The sequence below is a fragment of the Triturus cristatus genome, chromosome 4_2, assembly GCF_964204655.1.
Source record: "Triturus cristatus chromosome 4_2, aTriCri1.1, whole genome shotgun sequence".
Taxonomy (NCBI): Eukaryota; Metazoa; Chordata; class Amphibia; order Caudata; family Salamandridae; genus Triturus; species Triturus cristatus.
Window position 1 is genome coordinate 709070016 of NC_140586.1, and position 16752 is coordinate 709086767.

Consider the following 16752-nt stretch of genomic DNA (forward strand, 5'->3'; position numbering starts at 1 on the left):
ACTTAGAAGAAATTTCACAGAAAACAGTCAATGATTTCCTATGGGAGAAAATTGGGTTACTGGTAAGTACAGTTGTAAGTATTTTTCAGAGTCAGTGCTGGGCACCAAGATCCAGCACTGGGAGCTCACCTAAGAGCAGGTGAGTATTTTCGTTTTCATTACTCGGCTGATTTTTGGTGAATACTTTAAGATTTGAAAAGTCCACACTTAGAAGAAATTTCCGGAAAAAGCCAGTCAGTGTTACCCTATGAAGAAAATAGAGTTATCGGTTTAAAGGTAAGTACTCGACTGTCAGAGTTGAGGTTCTGGACATAGACTCGGGGGTCCCCCAGGGTCAGGTATGTACAGTTGGTTCACCCTCAGCGACTCTAGGACGGCCGGGTGCAGAGAGAGTTAGGCCCAATGTTATCCTATGAGGGATAGGGGGGCCTTAGTTGGTGGCTGCTGACTAGCAAGCCATGCGGCTGTGGGAGCTGGGCTCCTGGTCACTTACTCAGGGCAAGTGGGGAAGTAGGTAGGTGTAGAGGATGCCCTGCCAGGGCCACTCGGGCGGCTGGGTGCAGGGTGCTTTTGAGCCTTCGGGCGCGCAATTGATTTCAATGGGAAATCTCCGGTTTAGAAAAAGACTGCAAGCTCGGGGACGAGGATTCTTCAGGTGCCACCACCACTTCGAGAGGTAAGTTGGGTAGTTGGAGGATAGGTAGGTACCCCGGGATTGGGCACAGGGGGCCGTGGGCCCCGCGTGCAGGGGTTCCTTTTGGTGTCGGGAAATCTTACCCTCTGTTGATCACGGTAGGGGGGCACCTTGTTCTGAGGCTGCAGGCTTCTTCAGGAGTGTCTAGGGAGGTCCTTGGGTGCCGGACTCGGGGTCACAGTCGCCGTGGGGTCGTCCTTGTGGTCTTTGTTCACCCCGTCACTGGCCAGGCTTGTCTTGTGCAGAGTGTGCTGGGTTCGCGGTTCTGGGCTACTGCCAGGCATTAGAGGTAGGTTTTGAGTAGAGCCTCTACTCATGGGAGTCCCAGGGGCTTGGAGCCAAAAGGTAGCCAGGTCCTCCGGGGTTTGTGAGGTTGCTGGCCACAAGAGATGCCGGATTGGAGCAGGAGCAGGTTCGAGGGTCGACAGGCCGGTAGGGCTGGGGCCAAAGCAGTTGGTGTCTTCCTCTTCTTAGCAGCTGCAGGGCAGGTCTTTTTTCTTCTTGTTCTTCTTTGTATTTCGGAATCTGAAATCTGGGGAAGGAAGGTTTAGGGTGCCCCTAAATACTAGATTTAGGGGCGTTACAGGTAGGTGAAGGGCAGTGACCAATGGGTCCCTCTCCTGGGGTGGGTACACCCCCTATCCTGCCTCTCTCCTGTGGGAGGGGGGTAGTAGCCTAGTCCTGATAGGGTAGGGCTTCCCATCTTCAAGATGGCGAGAGCCCGGAGATGTGCATCACCTCACCTCCCCCACCTGAGGGGTGGGGTTGGCAGGCTGGCACATCCCCTGTCCTTATTTGGGGTTTCCGGCCAAGCTTCCCGCCAGAGTGGGGGGTTGCAGTGGCCTGGGGAAGCTCACAGAGGCGGCATGCCTTTGAAGCTTCCCCCTGTCCATCCTGGGGGAGGAGATTTAGCACCTCGCCCAGGATGTGCATTTTTGCAGGCCCAGGAGAGCAGGGGCTCTCCCACCCAGGGGTCCAGCAACATGTCTGCTGTGTGGCAGCCTAGGCAGCCTCAGAGCAGACGTGGATTGTAGGTTAGGTTTAAGGGGGCATCTCTAAGATGCCCTCTGGGGTGCTTGGTACATTAAATCCCACACTGGCATCAGTGTGGGTTTAATGTGCTGAGAAGTTTGATACCAAACTTCTCAGTCTTAAGCGTTGCCATTATGGTGCTGGGGAGTTCGTGTTTGACGAGCTCTCAGCACCATGTACTCTTAAATGGCAGCACTGCACTTACAGTGCTCAGGAATGGACCTGGGTACTGGAGGGGCACAGGCTCCTGCGCCCACACCATTGGCATAAGGCACCCAGCTAGAGGGGTGGCTGATGTATGCCATGGCAGTGTATGTGATGGGCATGGCACACAGGGATGTGTGCCATGTCGACTTTGTTTTGTCTTGCGCCCAGACACCCAAATAGGCCCTGGACACCTGATTGGCAGGAGTCCAGGGCACACTCAGTCAAAGTACATTCAGCAAAAAGTGGGGGCATACCATGCAAGAAAGATGGCACTTTCTCACACTGCTGAATAAACCAACTCCCAATGGTTAAGTCTTGCAGCTGAAGAGCTGCTAAAGCCTCGTAGGTGAGTCTTGTTGCACAGGCTTTTCCCTGAGTACTGGTACGGAGAGTTAATTAGGAGAGAGACCCTTAATTCCACAGAAGCAAATCTTCTCCACGTTAACCAACTGACCTCCAGGAAGATTGTTGTGACAACACTCAGTCTATCGCCTGCTGTAATGCATGCCACTATTGCCTCAAAATGTCGACGTGCGCATGTCATGGAGTGTTTGTAGTCGCCAGCTGTAGTTGGGGTAGGGGGATGAGAGGGGTGACTTCATTAGTGGGTGCTTGTTTGTGCCGCAAAGTGTCTTAAAATGTCAGTTTCCTTGTTGCCTGGCAGTCACATGCTCCAAACTGTGAGGGTATGCTTACCAGGCAAACAGTGATGCTGCGTGAAGCACTTTAAAGAGACGTGCTGCCAGGAAACCACACAGGCGTGTTCTCATTGAGGTCATGTGTGCAATCAATGAAGTCGCGTGAAACGTCTTAACGAGATGTGCTGCAGTTGCCAGGATACCACACAGGCTCGCACTACTCGAGGCCTTGTGTGGCGCCCTTGCTCTGAACCGATATTGGGCATAGGCAAACCACAGGAAAATATCAAAATTACTTCCAAAGCGGGTGGATCACTTTTCAATCCTGGGGGTTTCGCAGAATCCTTTCCAGTGACATGAACAAGGATCATATAGTAGATCAGCTGTAGCATTGAGGTCTCAGTGACATAGAGCTGGGACGATCAACAAGTCCAGGGTACACCTTGTTGTCAGCAGATAGCTCAGCTCATTGCCAGTTGCCAGTGTTAAGTTCCCCTCACACAAGAAAGATCACTGAGGCTCAATAACATAAAGTAGATTGTTTAACAGATTACACCTATCAGAGATCCCAGCCAGCCACAGCAATCTGCACCAGCTAACTGAGTTAGAACCTTCAATAGTAAAAATATATCCTAGCAAATGACTGGACAGCCTAACTTATGATGTCATTACAGGTGTACAGAATACCAAAGCCCACTTTTAATCACTCACAAGATAATTTTATTCTGTGACCACTTCAGCAGAGCTGGGTGCAATTATGTTTATTTGTTGAGCAAAATTGGAGCTGGGTGATTTACAAAATATGGGAATAAATATGAGAAAGTAATTGGCAAGAATCTGCTCTGTCACTTCTAAATAAGACACGTATGCGTTTAAATCTGAGGAAGCAGCTGTAAGTTTTATTAGGTTACTGTTCCAACACCACATAAGCACTCTTTCAATATAAATTGGAAGATGTACATTTTGTGAACTCCATTGCCTTAAAGTCACAATCATTTCTTTTGAGGTGGACCCCACCTCAACCACGAGATTAAAATAGGAAGTGGAGGGTTATCTCCACCAACATTCTGAGTGCTATAAACACTAGCCTACCCACCTCACTTCCCGACAATAGCAAGCTCATGAATGTCCGCTGTAAGGGTAGGTCGTAATGACTGCCTTGGACAATAGGGACTAAGTCTAATAAGATTTATTGGTAAGTAAACGGGCATTAGCCCTGTGGCTGTCATCCATATGTGAACTGCTAGTCACTCCCATGGGCTTTGTTGTGGGACTACCCGGGTTTTGGGTTACTCCTGCTGTGACAGACTGCTTTCTGAGAGGGCAGAGGAGTGGGCACTTCAAAAGGAAGCAGACCTCCAATATAAACTTCAAAGGCTCGGACTCTAAATCAGATTTGATGTCTGGAAATGGACTATATGAAGGGCAGCTTGAGACCCTAAAAATATTCAACTCTCAAGCAGCTAGTTGACTGCAGAGGAGGAGACTCTCTGTAAGACATCTGCATTTGACCAGGACTAGGGGCAGGGCTTTAAGTGGGCCGGGGCTCACGGGTGCTGAGCACCGGCAGTTTTTTAAAGGGGGCCTCGAAACGAGTCTCTATCGGGCTCTGTTTTGTGCCCTGGCACAGGCAGTCTGTTTTTTCCGGACTACAGTGATATCCGGCACATCCATGTGCGCTGCTCACTTGTCACTAGTGGAGAAGTTAAGGCATGACGTCATGCCAGGTGAGCGTTTGGCGGGGAAGGGTAATCCTTGAAAGAGTCTCTTTCTCTCTGGATTTTGCAAATCTTTTTTAAACTCAGGAGCAGCAACATTGTCGTGGTGTCACCAGGGCTTTAAGTGGAAGCTTTTCTAATATTATATACAAGCCATAGTTGCTGCTTATTTATCTTATGCAACTAACAACCATTGACAAAGCCAATAGTCCAGACTTGTTGTAGGTATGATGTTACTTGTTGTAGCATATATATGGATGCAATGACAAACAGCAAAATACAAGTCGATCGGCACAGATTTGTAGCTTATGCATTTTTAAGCCACACCCTTAATTACATTGACCACGCCCCTTTGAGAGACCCCCAGGTTTTTCATCCCACTTAAAGCCCTGACAAGGGGGCAAGGCCTGCTAGTGCCCTGGGTGAGGGACAACATCTAGGGAATAAAAGACCACCTGGCCAGTCTGCCTGCCTGCCAAGCATTGGAGTGAGGTACACTGAGGAATCCTGTCGAGTGGATTCCCTAAGCATGGTGTGAGGAGAAGGCTGCTTGCCTGATCGGGTCGTTGCCAGTGTGCAGGGAAAGTTTGTGACCCTAGTATGTCAGAATAGGGCTGCCGTGAAGTGAGCAATGATACTTGCTCTGCTGAATTGGTTATTGCCCACGTGCAGTGAGGAAATTGAGACCCTGTATGCCGGGGGAGGGTTGAATAGACTGCTCTTCTGAGAGTGCCGTAACTCTTGTGCGGTGGTAAGCCAGAAACTCCGTATGCCAGGAGCGCCTGCTGTGATGAAATCTTCAGTGCCTATTAGATCGGAGCATGTGTGCAGTGGAGAGATGATTACCTCCTGTGTCAGAGGGGCCACTGTGATCAAGCAAAAAGTGTGACCTGGTCTGGATAATCACCGGAGGGTAGAGGCTGCTGTGGGAAGCACTACAAACCTGGACCATGGTTGAGGATTAGCATTGGGACCTTTGCACTACTTACACCCCTCAACTCGCTGTGGACAGGACCAAATACCTTTCCCAACTTAGAGGAGCCTCAGAGATCCTCCGGTTTCTGTAGCTGCACAATTCCACATGAGGAACTTGAACACCGCTGAATACAGTCCGTCTGCATGCAGAAAACTGACCGAAGACAGCTCCTGCGGAGGGGTGAGCTTAGAGAATCCAGTCACTCCAATCCTGCAGGTACGACTGGGCCTGTCGTCACTGGGGAAACATGCTTGCCAGATAGCACTGCTGTGCTGGAACCCTTCCAACTTTAGATATGGAGTCAGATTGGGACTCCTGAGACCCGGACTACTAGTGAGGCTTCACCTTAATCTTTCTTATAGAAAATGGTGAATAACCAGTATCACTAGAGAAGAGGGCGTGGGACTTCGGGAACCACCTAATAAAACACTAGAGCCCTGAACCCGGGATTCAGGGGATTGTGGAAGTTGTTTATGAATGTTGTATTTACCTACCTTTGCGTTGAAAGATGTAAAATAACATACTACTTTTCATAAAATCAAGTATTTGGCTGGACAATCCTTTATTGCTGCTGCATGTATTTTGATTGGTGAGCCTGTGTTCATTGGACTACTCGTCCTACGCTACCACTGAAAGTCAAGTGCTGAAAGGGTACTTGGCCCAGTTGCTCAGGATCCATAGTAGGGCGGACAATCGGACATCTGGAGTGATTTCAAGCTACAGGCATTTTGTGGTGGAAATAGGTGTGAAATGAATGGGTCATCCCGGAAAGCTATACATTTCTGAAAAGTTGACCAAATTCTGAACTCTTCAAGGGGATATTTGTGTAAATCCCTCAAGGTTGTCTCAAAGAAAATAACTGTTTGAATAAAAAAAAAGATTGAAAATGAGTCGGGGGTAAAACAGGAATTTGTGATAATTTATCTATAACTTCTTGTCACAATGCCAAATTACAAAGCAATACTGGTAAACCTGAATGACCTTTCTAGTCGTGCCAACTGAGCTGCACCTTACAATGTTTTTTCATTGTGAACCCAATGCACAGCAATGCATATGGTAAAATATAAAGAATGAAAATGGGTATGAAGGAAATCTTTGTATTTCTAAAATGTACACAAAATACTGAGTTTAGGAATAATGGTTATTTGTACACATCTGGCCTTGTAGTTACTCCTACTATCATGTGATTCAAAGGGCATTTTGCAAGGTCAGGTTTCCTATGTCTCCTTAATGCCTCAACAGACTCCATTAAACTGATAATGTTTTTTTCCCCATCTGGAGCTAGCTTGGTGAAATGCAAACATTCTTCCCTAGCCCTCTAATTATCCTCTAAGAATGAATGTATGTCTCTACATAGAGATCTTAAAGTTCAAATAATCAACTCTTTTTGTTTAGGAGGCGTAACCTGTGTAAGTTCCCTAAAGCAAATACTTGGAATTGCATTCCCTTACAAGACTCCCAGAGTGTGGTTCAGGATGTACACACTTACTGACGGGATCTGCTAGGCAAACTTGCTCAACCAGCCTCTTGACTGACCCGGAAGCACCCAATCAAAGGAATAACCAGTGCTAGCCTAACGCCAGCCACAGGAGAAGCATAGTGCTGAGGTCAGCCATTGAAGAGATTTTGGGCCAGTGTGCAAACCAGTTACTTCGCGTTTTCTGAAATTGCTAAAATTAAGGAGCCACAATTCCTCAATCTCTAAACCTTATGTAAAAAGACCCTATATCATCAGATTGCAATTTGGGAGGAACACTTGTTTAATACAGATTTCAAATTTCGGATTCGCTGTGCATTGCAGTTTGATTCATAAGGCGTAAACACAAGACCGGTCTGTGAAGAATTTGCCTAACTAAGTTGAGTGTGCTTGTGTAGCATAGGTTTCAGTTTACCTATCAATACAAGTATCACCTTGCTGCTTAGCCTGTACTTAGCAAATCTCTCTTCTGTTTGATCACATAGTCATCCTTTTTTTGAAAATTTCCACTTTCTCTCCTTCTCCTTTGTTGGTCTGTTAGTATGTGCTGCCTCCTGACTACTGTCCAGAGGCCTGCCATTGTGAAGGTTTGAAGTGCATTTTCAGGGGGGTGGGGTAAAGGGACCTTTTATTGCTTGTAACTGATTACCAACTGCTTCCACTGAATTGTGTATTATGAACCCTTTGTACATATTGTTTCTGTATCAGTAATTGGTGCGCACTTTTCAGGAATAGCTATTTCCATTTTGCTAAATCACTAATGTGGTTAGTTCTGTTTAGTAAATCACTAACTCTTTATACTTCAGGCCTGTTATTTCTCTATGAATTCTGTGGCAGGTAGTTGCACTACATAAATCTTCAGACTGCAAAACGAGCTCTGCAAGTTTAGTGCTACAAGCAAATTGTGACCATGTCTCTTAGCATATTCCAGAATCCATTTATTATTAAGTGTAGAATACTTGAGGGGGATCTACAGTGCCTGAGATGCGCATGTAGATCTGTCTGTGAAGATTTCTGGCATTCCTGTTCAGGTATTTTTTTCTGTGAAGCTTTGAATTCCGAGACCGTCTACCTGTAACCTCTGGATAGGTAGTAAAGATCATCAGAAACGTTACTTTAATGCACAGGTGAACCTGCTGTCAGCTATGGTAAGAGACTTGGAATGTGGCCCCAGTTATCAGAGTTAATTATTGCAACAATCTCTTAAAACTCCTTCACCAAGAGCCTGAAAAGAACATGGACTACTTGACTCCATAAGAATCCTTCCTTAGATCCCTGTGACACTACCAACTACTGTAAAACACCACAAGGAGCCACCCCCAATATCGATTAGAGGGATGGGATATATAACTGAAAACAACAGAAGTTCCCTTTTCTCATTCAAACCTCAGCTACAAATTAATCCATCTGTAGAATTGCCTCTTATCACAAGAACAGCTTACCAACAATATTATGTTATCACGATTTATATTTAATACAAAGATACTTGGGACATGTAAATCGGTCCACTTGGTTGTTGATATTACTAAAACACAACATTTAAGCCAAAGCGACAAATCTCTATATGTATGTAACCGATTCCATTCCCAGAAAAAGGAAACCTACTACTGCCCCTTTGCAGGGCCCCCTCTTTTAGGTTTTGACACTGCTAAGGCTTAAATCGTGCTAACATACTCCAAGCACACCTTGCACAAATCTGGGCCATTGTGCGACCAGCTGTTCATGGGAGATATAACTGTCAGATGTCACAGTTAGTTTACTAGGAACTGTGGCTTTTGCATCCACCTGCTGAAAAAAATAAGTCTTGTTTGGGTGAGCAATCGAGAGCTACAACTGAGTTGCATGAAGACTACCACAGCAGCTTATCAACTGTGTCGGGTTTTGGGTGCAAGATTCTCAGTTTTTTCTCTTTAAATGTGAATAACTCCTTACTTGGGTGCAACTTACTATAGAATTTTAGGAGTTTTCCTTACTCGCCGAATTGAGTTTTGTGAATTTGGTACACTGTATTTTGAACTTTGCTATGCTTTCTCAGAGACTGATTCATTATCTAGTTTAGTCTCAGTGACCATCTAAAGTATCTAAATATAAAGTAAAACATCTGGGGGGGGGGGGGGGGGGAGAGTCTATTTTCGATTTTTTTTTTTTTATATATATTTTTTTTAATTTAATTTTTTTTAAACTTTTTTTTTTTACTTTTTGTTTTTTTTCTTTCCTGTTATAAGAACGGACATAAAGCAGAGTGTGATCTCTCTGTATCCGAAGGAAATCAGTAAAATCGAAAAATTGGGATCCTTGTTCTTATTTCTAAATAGTGTTGCACACATTCTTCGTATCTAAATCCAGTAATAATGAAAATTGAGGCTTTTCAAAGTCAATGCGAAATACATCACACTTCAACTGTTAATGGAGTTAAGGACTGACTTTTCCATTTATACAATTTCTTTTCTTACTCTAATCAGGTGTTGAGTTGGAGAGTAGCTGCCAGCTTTGCGTGGTCTATTCTTCTACTGCCTTTATGCGCTGCAGCCTTTATAATTCTAAGCAAAGTTGATTTGCTTCATCCTTTACAGTGGGTCACAGGTAAGTTGTTTTATTTAGTAATTCATGAATAAAACTGCCTACTCTGACATTGATATAGGCAAGAATAATGTTATTCACAATGTTTACATCAAAGCATCCTTTAAAGGCATTATTCAAAGTTGCTGCGCAGAGTAAGAGAGGTCCAAAGGTTTAATTTAGATGTAGTTATTTATTGCATAGTGTGTTGATTTTCCAAATCAGACATACAATTCATTCACTATGCTGACATAGAAACGCTGAGCGCAATATTGGGTGTTCTGTTTTATCCCTTAAGCTTAAGAAAAAAGTAACCTATTACAAAATTGCATGTTTCTTCAAGTTTGAAGTAAATGGTTTTTTCCAGCAAACGGTTTAAATAATGCACAATGGTGACCATTCCCTGCCACCACCTTTCACTTCTTCGGAAGAGTCTGCCTACTTTCATGAATTCAAAACCCACAAAGAAATTCTATATCTTTCTTTTGTGTAAACACAAAACCTATTCTTCTGTGAACGTCAGCCTTTCTACTTCATTCTTGGTGACTGGAGAGGGCATGCCAGCCTTCACAATGCATGAGGTTTCTATTGATCTTTTTCAAGCATGGTAGCAGAATTGCGTGTATCTCATTAATGTTTACAGCTGAGAGATTGGACAATACTTCCCTTCATGTCTTTAGCACAACTTAGATATGGCCATGTAGTCAATAGGTTTATTGTACAATTCTTGAATGTAGAATCACCTGGCCATTTAGGAACCCTGTTTTCAAATGTCTATGAAGTTACATTTTCCATCAAATCCAGTATGCTATTAGTAGAAGTTGCCTCCAGTACATGAGAATATTCACTGAAGTCCACATTTGTCCCTTGTGAATGTGCTACAAGCTTTGTATTCTTTCCTTGTAGCATCTAACAATGGCGTACTAGCTTCTAGCAAAAGCCACATATAACTGATCTGCTGCTAATCTTACTTCTTTTGAGATAATGAATGTAATCCCGCAAATGTCCGTAGACTTGGCTGTCATTTCAAAGGCTATAACGTCTAAGACCCTTTTACATGAAAGCATGGCCACCTATAAAGGCAGTTTTACCTGATTGCTTTGATATATGTCTGACAATTATCTCTTGACAGTATGTGTAGCAGACTGTGTTGTACCGGGGTTGCTAAGTGGGATGCAGAGACTGCACCATATATCTCATTGTACCTTCAAGAGTGCAGGTATGAGAATCACTCTGGCTCCTCGCTTATGACAGTGCACTGGGGATCCTAGAGTAACGTATCCATACCTGCTGCCTCTCTCCCTGTTCTCCAAGTGAAAAAATGTGGGACCTGAAGTCTTGGAGGGGAGGCCAACTATTCCAAAGCACAGTGCCATTTTTCTGTCTATAATACACCTAGGCGTTTGGTGAAATCGGACGGGAGACGGTGCCTCTATTGAGTATAATTCGAATTCGACACTATTTGTTTCTTCTTTGCCAAACTTTCCTATTTGAATTATTTGGCTATACATTACCCTGAAAATTTGGTTACCAAGCCATTTTTGTCTAAGGATAGCAAAGTGCCATTATAGATGCGTATTTGACATCTTTATGTATCTGGGGATTTTTTTAAGTATCCTTAATAGAAACCACTGGGTAATAATAGAATCTATGCAAAAAATAATTGCGGTCATATGGATATACAAATATCTGAAATCAAGGGTGGCCGGTGTGCCACTATTTTGCCCTGAAGAAGTCCTAAGTCAACAGGATGAAACGCGTCGGCTGATGAAGAAAAGCAACACCGTTATTGATTAAAATGAAACAACAAAAACAGAAGAATGAAATGCCAAGAAGTTAATTTATTCTTACCATTCCTGCATGATCACAGACTTTGATTCCTTTGCTGTTGATGATCTGTGGTGCTTAAACCATATCTGTGGTTGTTAATACTCCTAGATCTAGTCCTTTGTTGCTGTAACCCATCAATTGTCGAGCGAACCAGCCCCCCTCTCCTCAGATTTCCTAGACAAACTGGTCTTCTTGTACCTGTTCTCCTACACGAGGGACCCACTCTGCTTCCACCCTTCCACACGCAGCAGTTTCTTGTTTGTTGTTGATCATGGAAGCATTTTTTCCCCACTACTTCATTGCCTCAGTGTTATTGTTGGATGCGATGTATCCCATTTACATTGTACAATAATGTGTCCTGATGATCCTAGCTGCTGTACTTTACCCTTTGACTATAATTCCTTGATCTTTCTACGTAAGTCAAAGTAGTTTTGACAAGAAATAGTGTGATAATGAGAACCAGTTGGCTATCTCATTTCCCTGCTCTAGAATGCCTTAATGGATAGCTGGTAGCCCAGACAGTTTGTATGTGAAACTTGCCAAAATCTTGTATTATGCATATATTTGACATATGCAAAAAGAACAATTGATGGACAGAATGCAGAACCATGTCATACATTCACCCCAGTACAGAGATCTGGGCCTAAAGCCATAGTTTGTTTGCTCACCGTGCCATTCCAGTTTGGACCCAGCCATATGCAAATCAGTCATGAACTTGGGAACAGTCCAGCCCGAACTGCCAGGCCAGGTCCTCCCTGGACTGGAAACAAGCATCCTAGGACCGGTTTCGGGCTTTCAGCCCTCATCAGCCAGGATAGCTTGACTCCAACTCCAATCGCATGGAGAGCACGGGACCCACGTCTGGGCATAGCAGTCCCACTCGGGTTGCCAAATGCAAAAAGAACAATTGATGAACAGAAGGCAGAACAATGCCATACATTAACCCAGTACAGAGATCTGGGCCTAAATCCATTGTTTTTTTTGCATATGTCGCCCTAAGTGGGAAGGGTATGCCCAGACGTGGGTCCCATGCTCACTACACCACTGGATTCAAGCTAGCCTGGCTGATGAAGGGTGATGCCCTGAAACCGATCCCAGGATGCTTGTTTCCGGTCCAGGGAGGACCTGGCTTGGCAGTTCGGGCTGGACTGTTTCCACAAGGAACAGGGTCAAGGCTGATTTGCATATGGCTGGGTTCAAACTGGGGGGGGTGTGGTGAGCAAAAGAATGATGGATTAAACCCGATCTTTGTGACTGGGGGTGAATGTTTGCATTGTCCAGCATTCCGTCCATCAATTGTTTCTTTTGCATATAATTGACATATGTCACTGAAAGGAGCTTGTCTATCATTTGTATACTGCAGTATTTGAAGGGGTCAGTTACCAGACACCTGATCACAAAAGAGCCTATAAGAAGTAATCCATTGATGTAGAGTTTGAGCTCACTGAGGAAACATTTTTCCCAGTTAAACATCCAAATAATGAGAGCCTTGTTCAGCTTTTGTCTTGTTTGATAAAGTCCCAAATGTGACATCCTCATGCTCCATATGCTACTGACTTTGTGTGAACAGTCACAAAGGTGGATGTTTGGCCTGTGAAGTGTTGTGTAGCACGAAGCCCCTGATGTATTTCTTATACACAGGCAAAGACTAATCCCACATTGAGAGGTATTGTTTCATTGTGATTACCTCTGTTTTGTCATAGACACTTTAACAGGCTTGTAGTAGCCAGCTCTGTGTCTCCTTTGAAGATCAAGAAATCCTTGACCCAGGATGGACTCGTCTTTGACATCTCCCACTTGATGTGAGAATCTAAACTTGCAGGAAGCTGGTGGCGCTCTACACCAGTGAGACCTGCATCCTCTGATTTCGATCATGATGATTGTGTTCCAGATAAGACATTGTCTAAAGCTCTGATGTTAGCCCTTGTTAAACAGGTTAGTGGGTCCTGGTGAAACACCCATACAGACCAACAACAGCCTGAATGGCTTGAATTCCACTCTCACTAAACTGCAAATGCATAATGAGGTTACAGCACAGATCCTTGCAATCTTTCCTGTGTACCAGAAGTACTTTGTTGACGTGTTGCCCTCAACAACCGAGGGTGAAGGAATGAACACGATTGCTTGCATTGAAGTCTCTGGAGTACGTTGATGGGGGTGGTTTTAAAAGGGTTGTTTTTATGGGTAAATTGTACTGTATTCTCTTGAATCTGGCATTGGCTTATTTCAAATGATGTTTCACTGCCTTACCCATAGATTTCTCAAGTTTCTATTCTTGGTAGTGAACCACCTGTAGCATGGTTGTTGAATCTGGAGTGTAGATGAACCATATCCCATGGTTCATTCATGCTGCTATCCCTCCCCTCCACCCCCAATTTCCATGGGGGTGCCATTTTTAACAACTATTGGTTATAATGGACCATATCGTTGTTGCTCCTACTAGATCTTTTTAGGTAAATTGATCCCAGCTTCTCTTAGAGTCTGAGACCTCTTTTGTGTTGAAAGCATTTTCACATCCATGGTACACTCCTTTGCTAGATGGTGGCATCATGGGATTATTTCGCTCCTCATGAAAATGAGTTGATCAAAATTCTCATTAGGTGTCCCAGAGATGACTTCTCAGTTGTTTTAGGAGGACGTGGCTCTGAAGTACTACTAAGTTTGGGTCAAGTATATCCCCCGTCTTTGACCTTAGTTTGGATTCCTCTTCATCTACGACAATGCACTTGCGATGTGACATAGAGGCCAGATGTTTTCCCAGTCTTCACTGTAGGGCATAGTTGCCATAGAAATTGCATTTCACACATTGGAGAACATGGACTCGCCCATTAAATTGAAGTTCTAAGCGAAAGAAAAGATGTGGAAACTATTAGTCTGCCCTATGAGCAGAGTTCCCTGTGTAATTGCTGGGCTTCCAAAGACTATATTTCTTTTGGGGTAGTTATGTGCAAGTATCCATAACTCATTCTGTTTGAAACGGGTGCGTTAATTGGTGCCTCAGTAACGGTTTCTATTCTAGATCTGCTTTCTTTGCACTGTCCCATGTTGTTTCTCTGCCTGACTTCTGAGGTACACATCTATCTGTGTCGTTATGACCATCTTTAATGTCCCATATGGACCTTGCCTGAGTCATGAGAATTGGAATATTTTTGCTGCTAGTTTGGGAGATAACATGCAGTTCTCTGGTACATCGGGCCTGCTCCTGCATGGTTAGGTCGAGCCTCGCGCAGCGTGCATTCGCTGCTCTAGGAGATGACCTCTTGGAATTGGTCTGCCATTTCCTGAAACGTGTGTGTGTGATTTTTTTTCTTTGCAGTAATTGTATTGGTCTTTGCGTTTGTCTTTCAGAAAAGAAAGCACACAATCGGCCAAGAGCTGGTACATGTCCCACCTTTTTCTCAAAATGTTGACTTCCACGGCATCCACCTTGCGGGAGCGAGCAGCAGCGCGCAAGAACCATCTGTTTCTAATTAGTGTGGCCGCGCTTGTTTACATTTGCCTGTCTCGCGGTCGCTTTCACTTTCGTGCCGTGCTTGTTTCTTTCAGTCGCTCCACTTCGAACTCCGTTGCTGTATGTTATTTGTCTTTGCGTGTTGTGCAAAGCTTTACCAAGCCTTGGTGATGCTTTTCTTTAAAGCCGAGTTGTAAAGGAGGTAGGTTACACTGTTGCGATGGCACATCATTCGGCTGCCACTTTTATTATGCTCAAAAGAGTGAATTTGGATGACAAAGGACAAAATAAAATGCAAGCCAGCGTAATCCAAAGTCCCGTCTACACCCATCAATGTAATATCATCCAGACATCTTTGCCTGCTGTGCGTGCATTCTCTGTGTCTCCTCCGCAGCAGCCCTTTCTAGTTTTGCAGAAGAATAACAAATCTTTTGCAATTGACCACGCGCTGTTAAAATCAGATGAGTTCTGCGTAGACTGCTAAGTGCCGTGTGTTGCGGACTACAATCACTCAGCACCAGGTATGCGATTCCTCAGGTGCGCCTACAGTGACTGCTAAATCATTGTGCGATTCTCCACATGAATGCGGGGCATCCTTGTTTAAAATATGTTTCCAGCAATCATGTATTCACAGGCCCTGTAAGGGATCCTGATCGATGAAAAGTTGAGTGATTTTCAATATCAAGTTAGTACTTCAGAATGTTATTTTCGATGTTTTTTGCCTCTGTTGATTATTACTAATTCTTGCAAATTTTAGAATTCTCTATTGAAGCCTACTCCAGTTTTTCTCTTTCAATGGCATGTCCTTCCTCTTTCTCCCTCTTCCTCATTAAGAAAGCAAGTTCAAAATCTGATGGGCCATCTCCACCTTTCATCTTTCTCAAGTTAATAAATTGTGTACTGTTAAACAGGGTAATAATTGCACTTGTTTTGATTATATATTTGAATGGTTCAGCAGGTGCAATGGCACCGGGCCAAAAAGTTGTCAGAACTCCTCTAAACACCTAATATTGCTATATTTTACTACTAAACGGGCAGTCAAATTGCAGTTACCTTGCAGTTGAGAAGCTTTATTTAGATGGTGCAGCAGGTGTAGTGACACTGGGGCCCAAAGCTCTAGGAGTCCCTCTAACCACCAACTAGTGCAATATTTTACTACTAAACAGGCCAATAGCTCTGGCAAAACACTTATAAGGGCCCAAAGGCGTGACCTATTGGCTATGCCAATGCTCGTTTTTAACACCTGGTAAACTCTTAAATTAGTTTGGTGGCATCTCCCATAGAGACAGGTCTGTGCCCAACCTGGGGGAATAAGATTATCTAGAAGTAAGACCTTAACTTTAGGAACAACTATATTCATGTTTATTTTATCACTGAAGCGATCCTTTACTGGAGAGGCACTGGGTGTTTGGAACTTCATACCTCTTAATCTAAGACTCCGTTGCAACATCCTATCTTTCAGGAAAGACCTGAAGATTTACCTCTGCAGTGATTACAAATCTTTCCTGGCAGTCCACATAGACCACCACCTTCAACACCACACTTGTGTGTTTCCCCGTTGTCGTCTCTGAAGAGACTGCATGACTTGTATTCAGCTGATTACTGTGGTTGACCTCCCCTTGTTCCATCCTACCATGCCCTCTTCCACAGCCCATCCCTACCTCCATATATTTCGTAATGTTCTTGGCAAAATCAAATCAAAGTTCTTTATTCCGTTTAAAAATAAACTAGAAGTGTACACACCTAAATTAAGACAATAGATACACAGATACAAATAATAACTTAATTAAAGGCCGTCCTTGTCATGATTCACAACCCATACAGATATTTTTCTAATTACTGGTATATATTACAGTCAATCTGTACTTGATACAAAAGAATACAGGTCGTGCAATAATCCACGTTCAATGCAGAATAGGGCTGGATGCAGAAGTTACTCAATTGACAGCTAGTTAATAGCAGCATTAATTAAAAACCTAATCAAGGAAGGTTCGTTCACTCTAAATGATGCTAGTGCAAAATACATGCGGGTGGACACGGACAGTGGAACCCCAAAGGTAGGTAGAGGTAAAAGTAGATGGCACCTTACTTTCGGTTTGTGGTAGTGTGGGCGAGCAGTAAGGCTTTATCAGAGGGGTAGTGTTAAGCATTTGTTGTACACACTCAATCA

General features: G+C 43.9%; 1 protein-coding gene across 1 annotated transcript in view; it reads left to right on the forward strand.

The window, feature by feature from the left end:
* Positions 1–16752, forward strand: part of NDC1 (NDC1 transmembrane nucleoporin) — a 370234-nt gene that overhangs the window by 28715 nt on the left and 324767 nt on the right. Inside the window, exon 2 of the mRNA XM_085602585.1 lies at positions 9205–9325. Within this exon, the coding sequence (XP_085458711.1) occupies positions 9205–9325 (121 nt within the window). The remainder of the gene's footprint in view (positions 1–9204; positions 9326–16752) is intronic.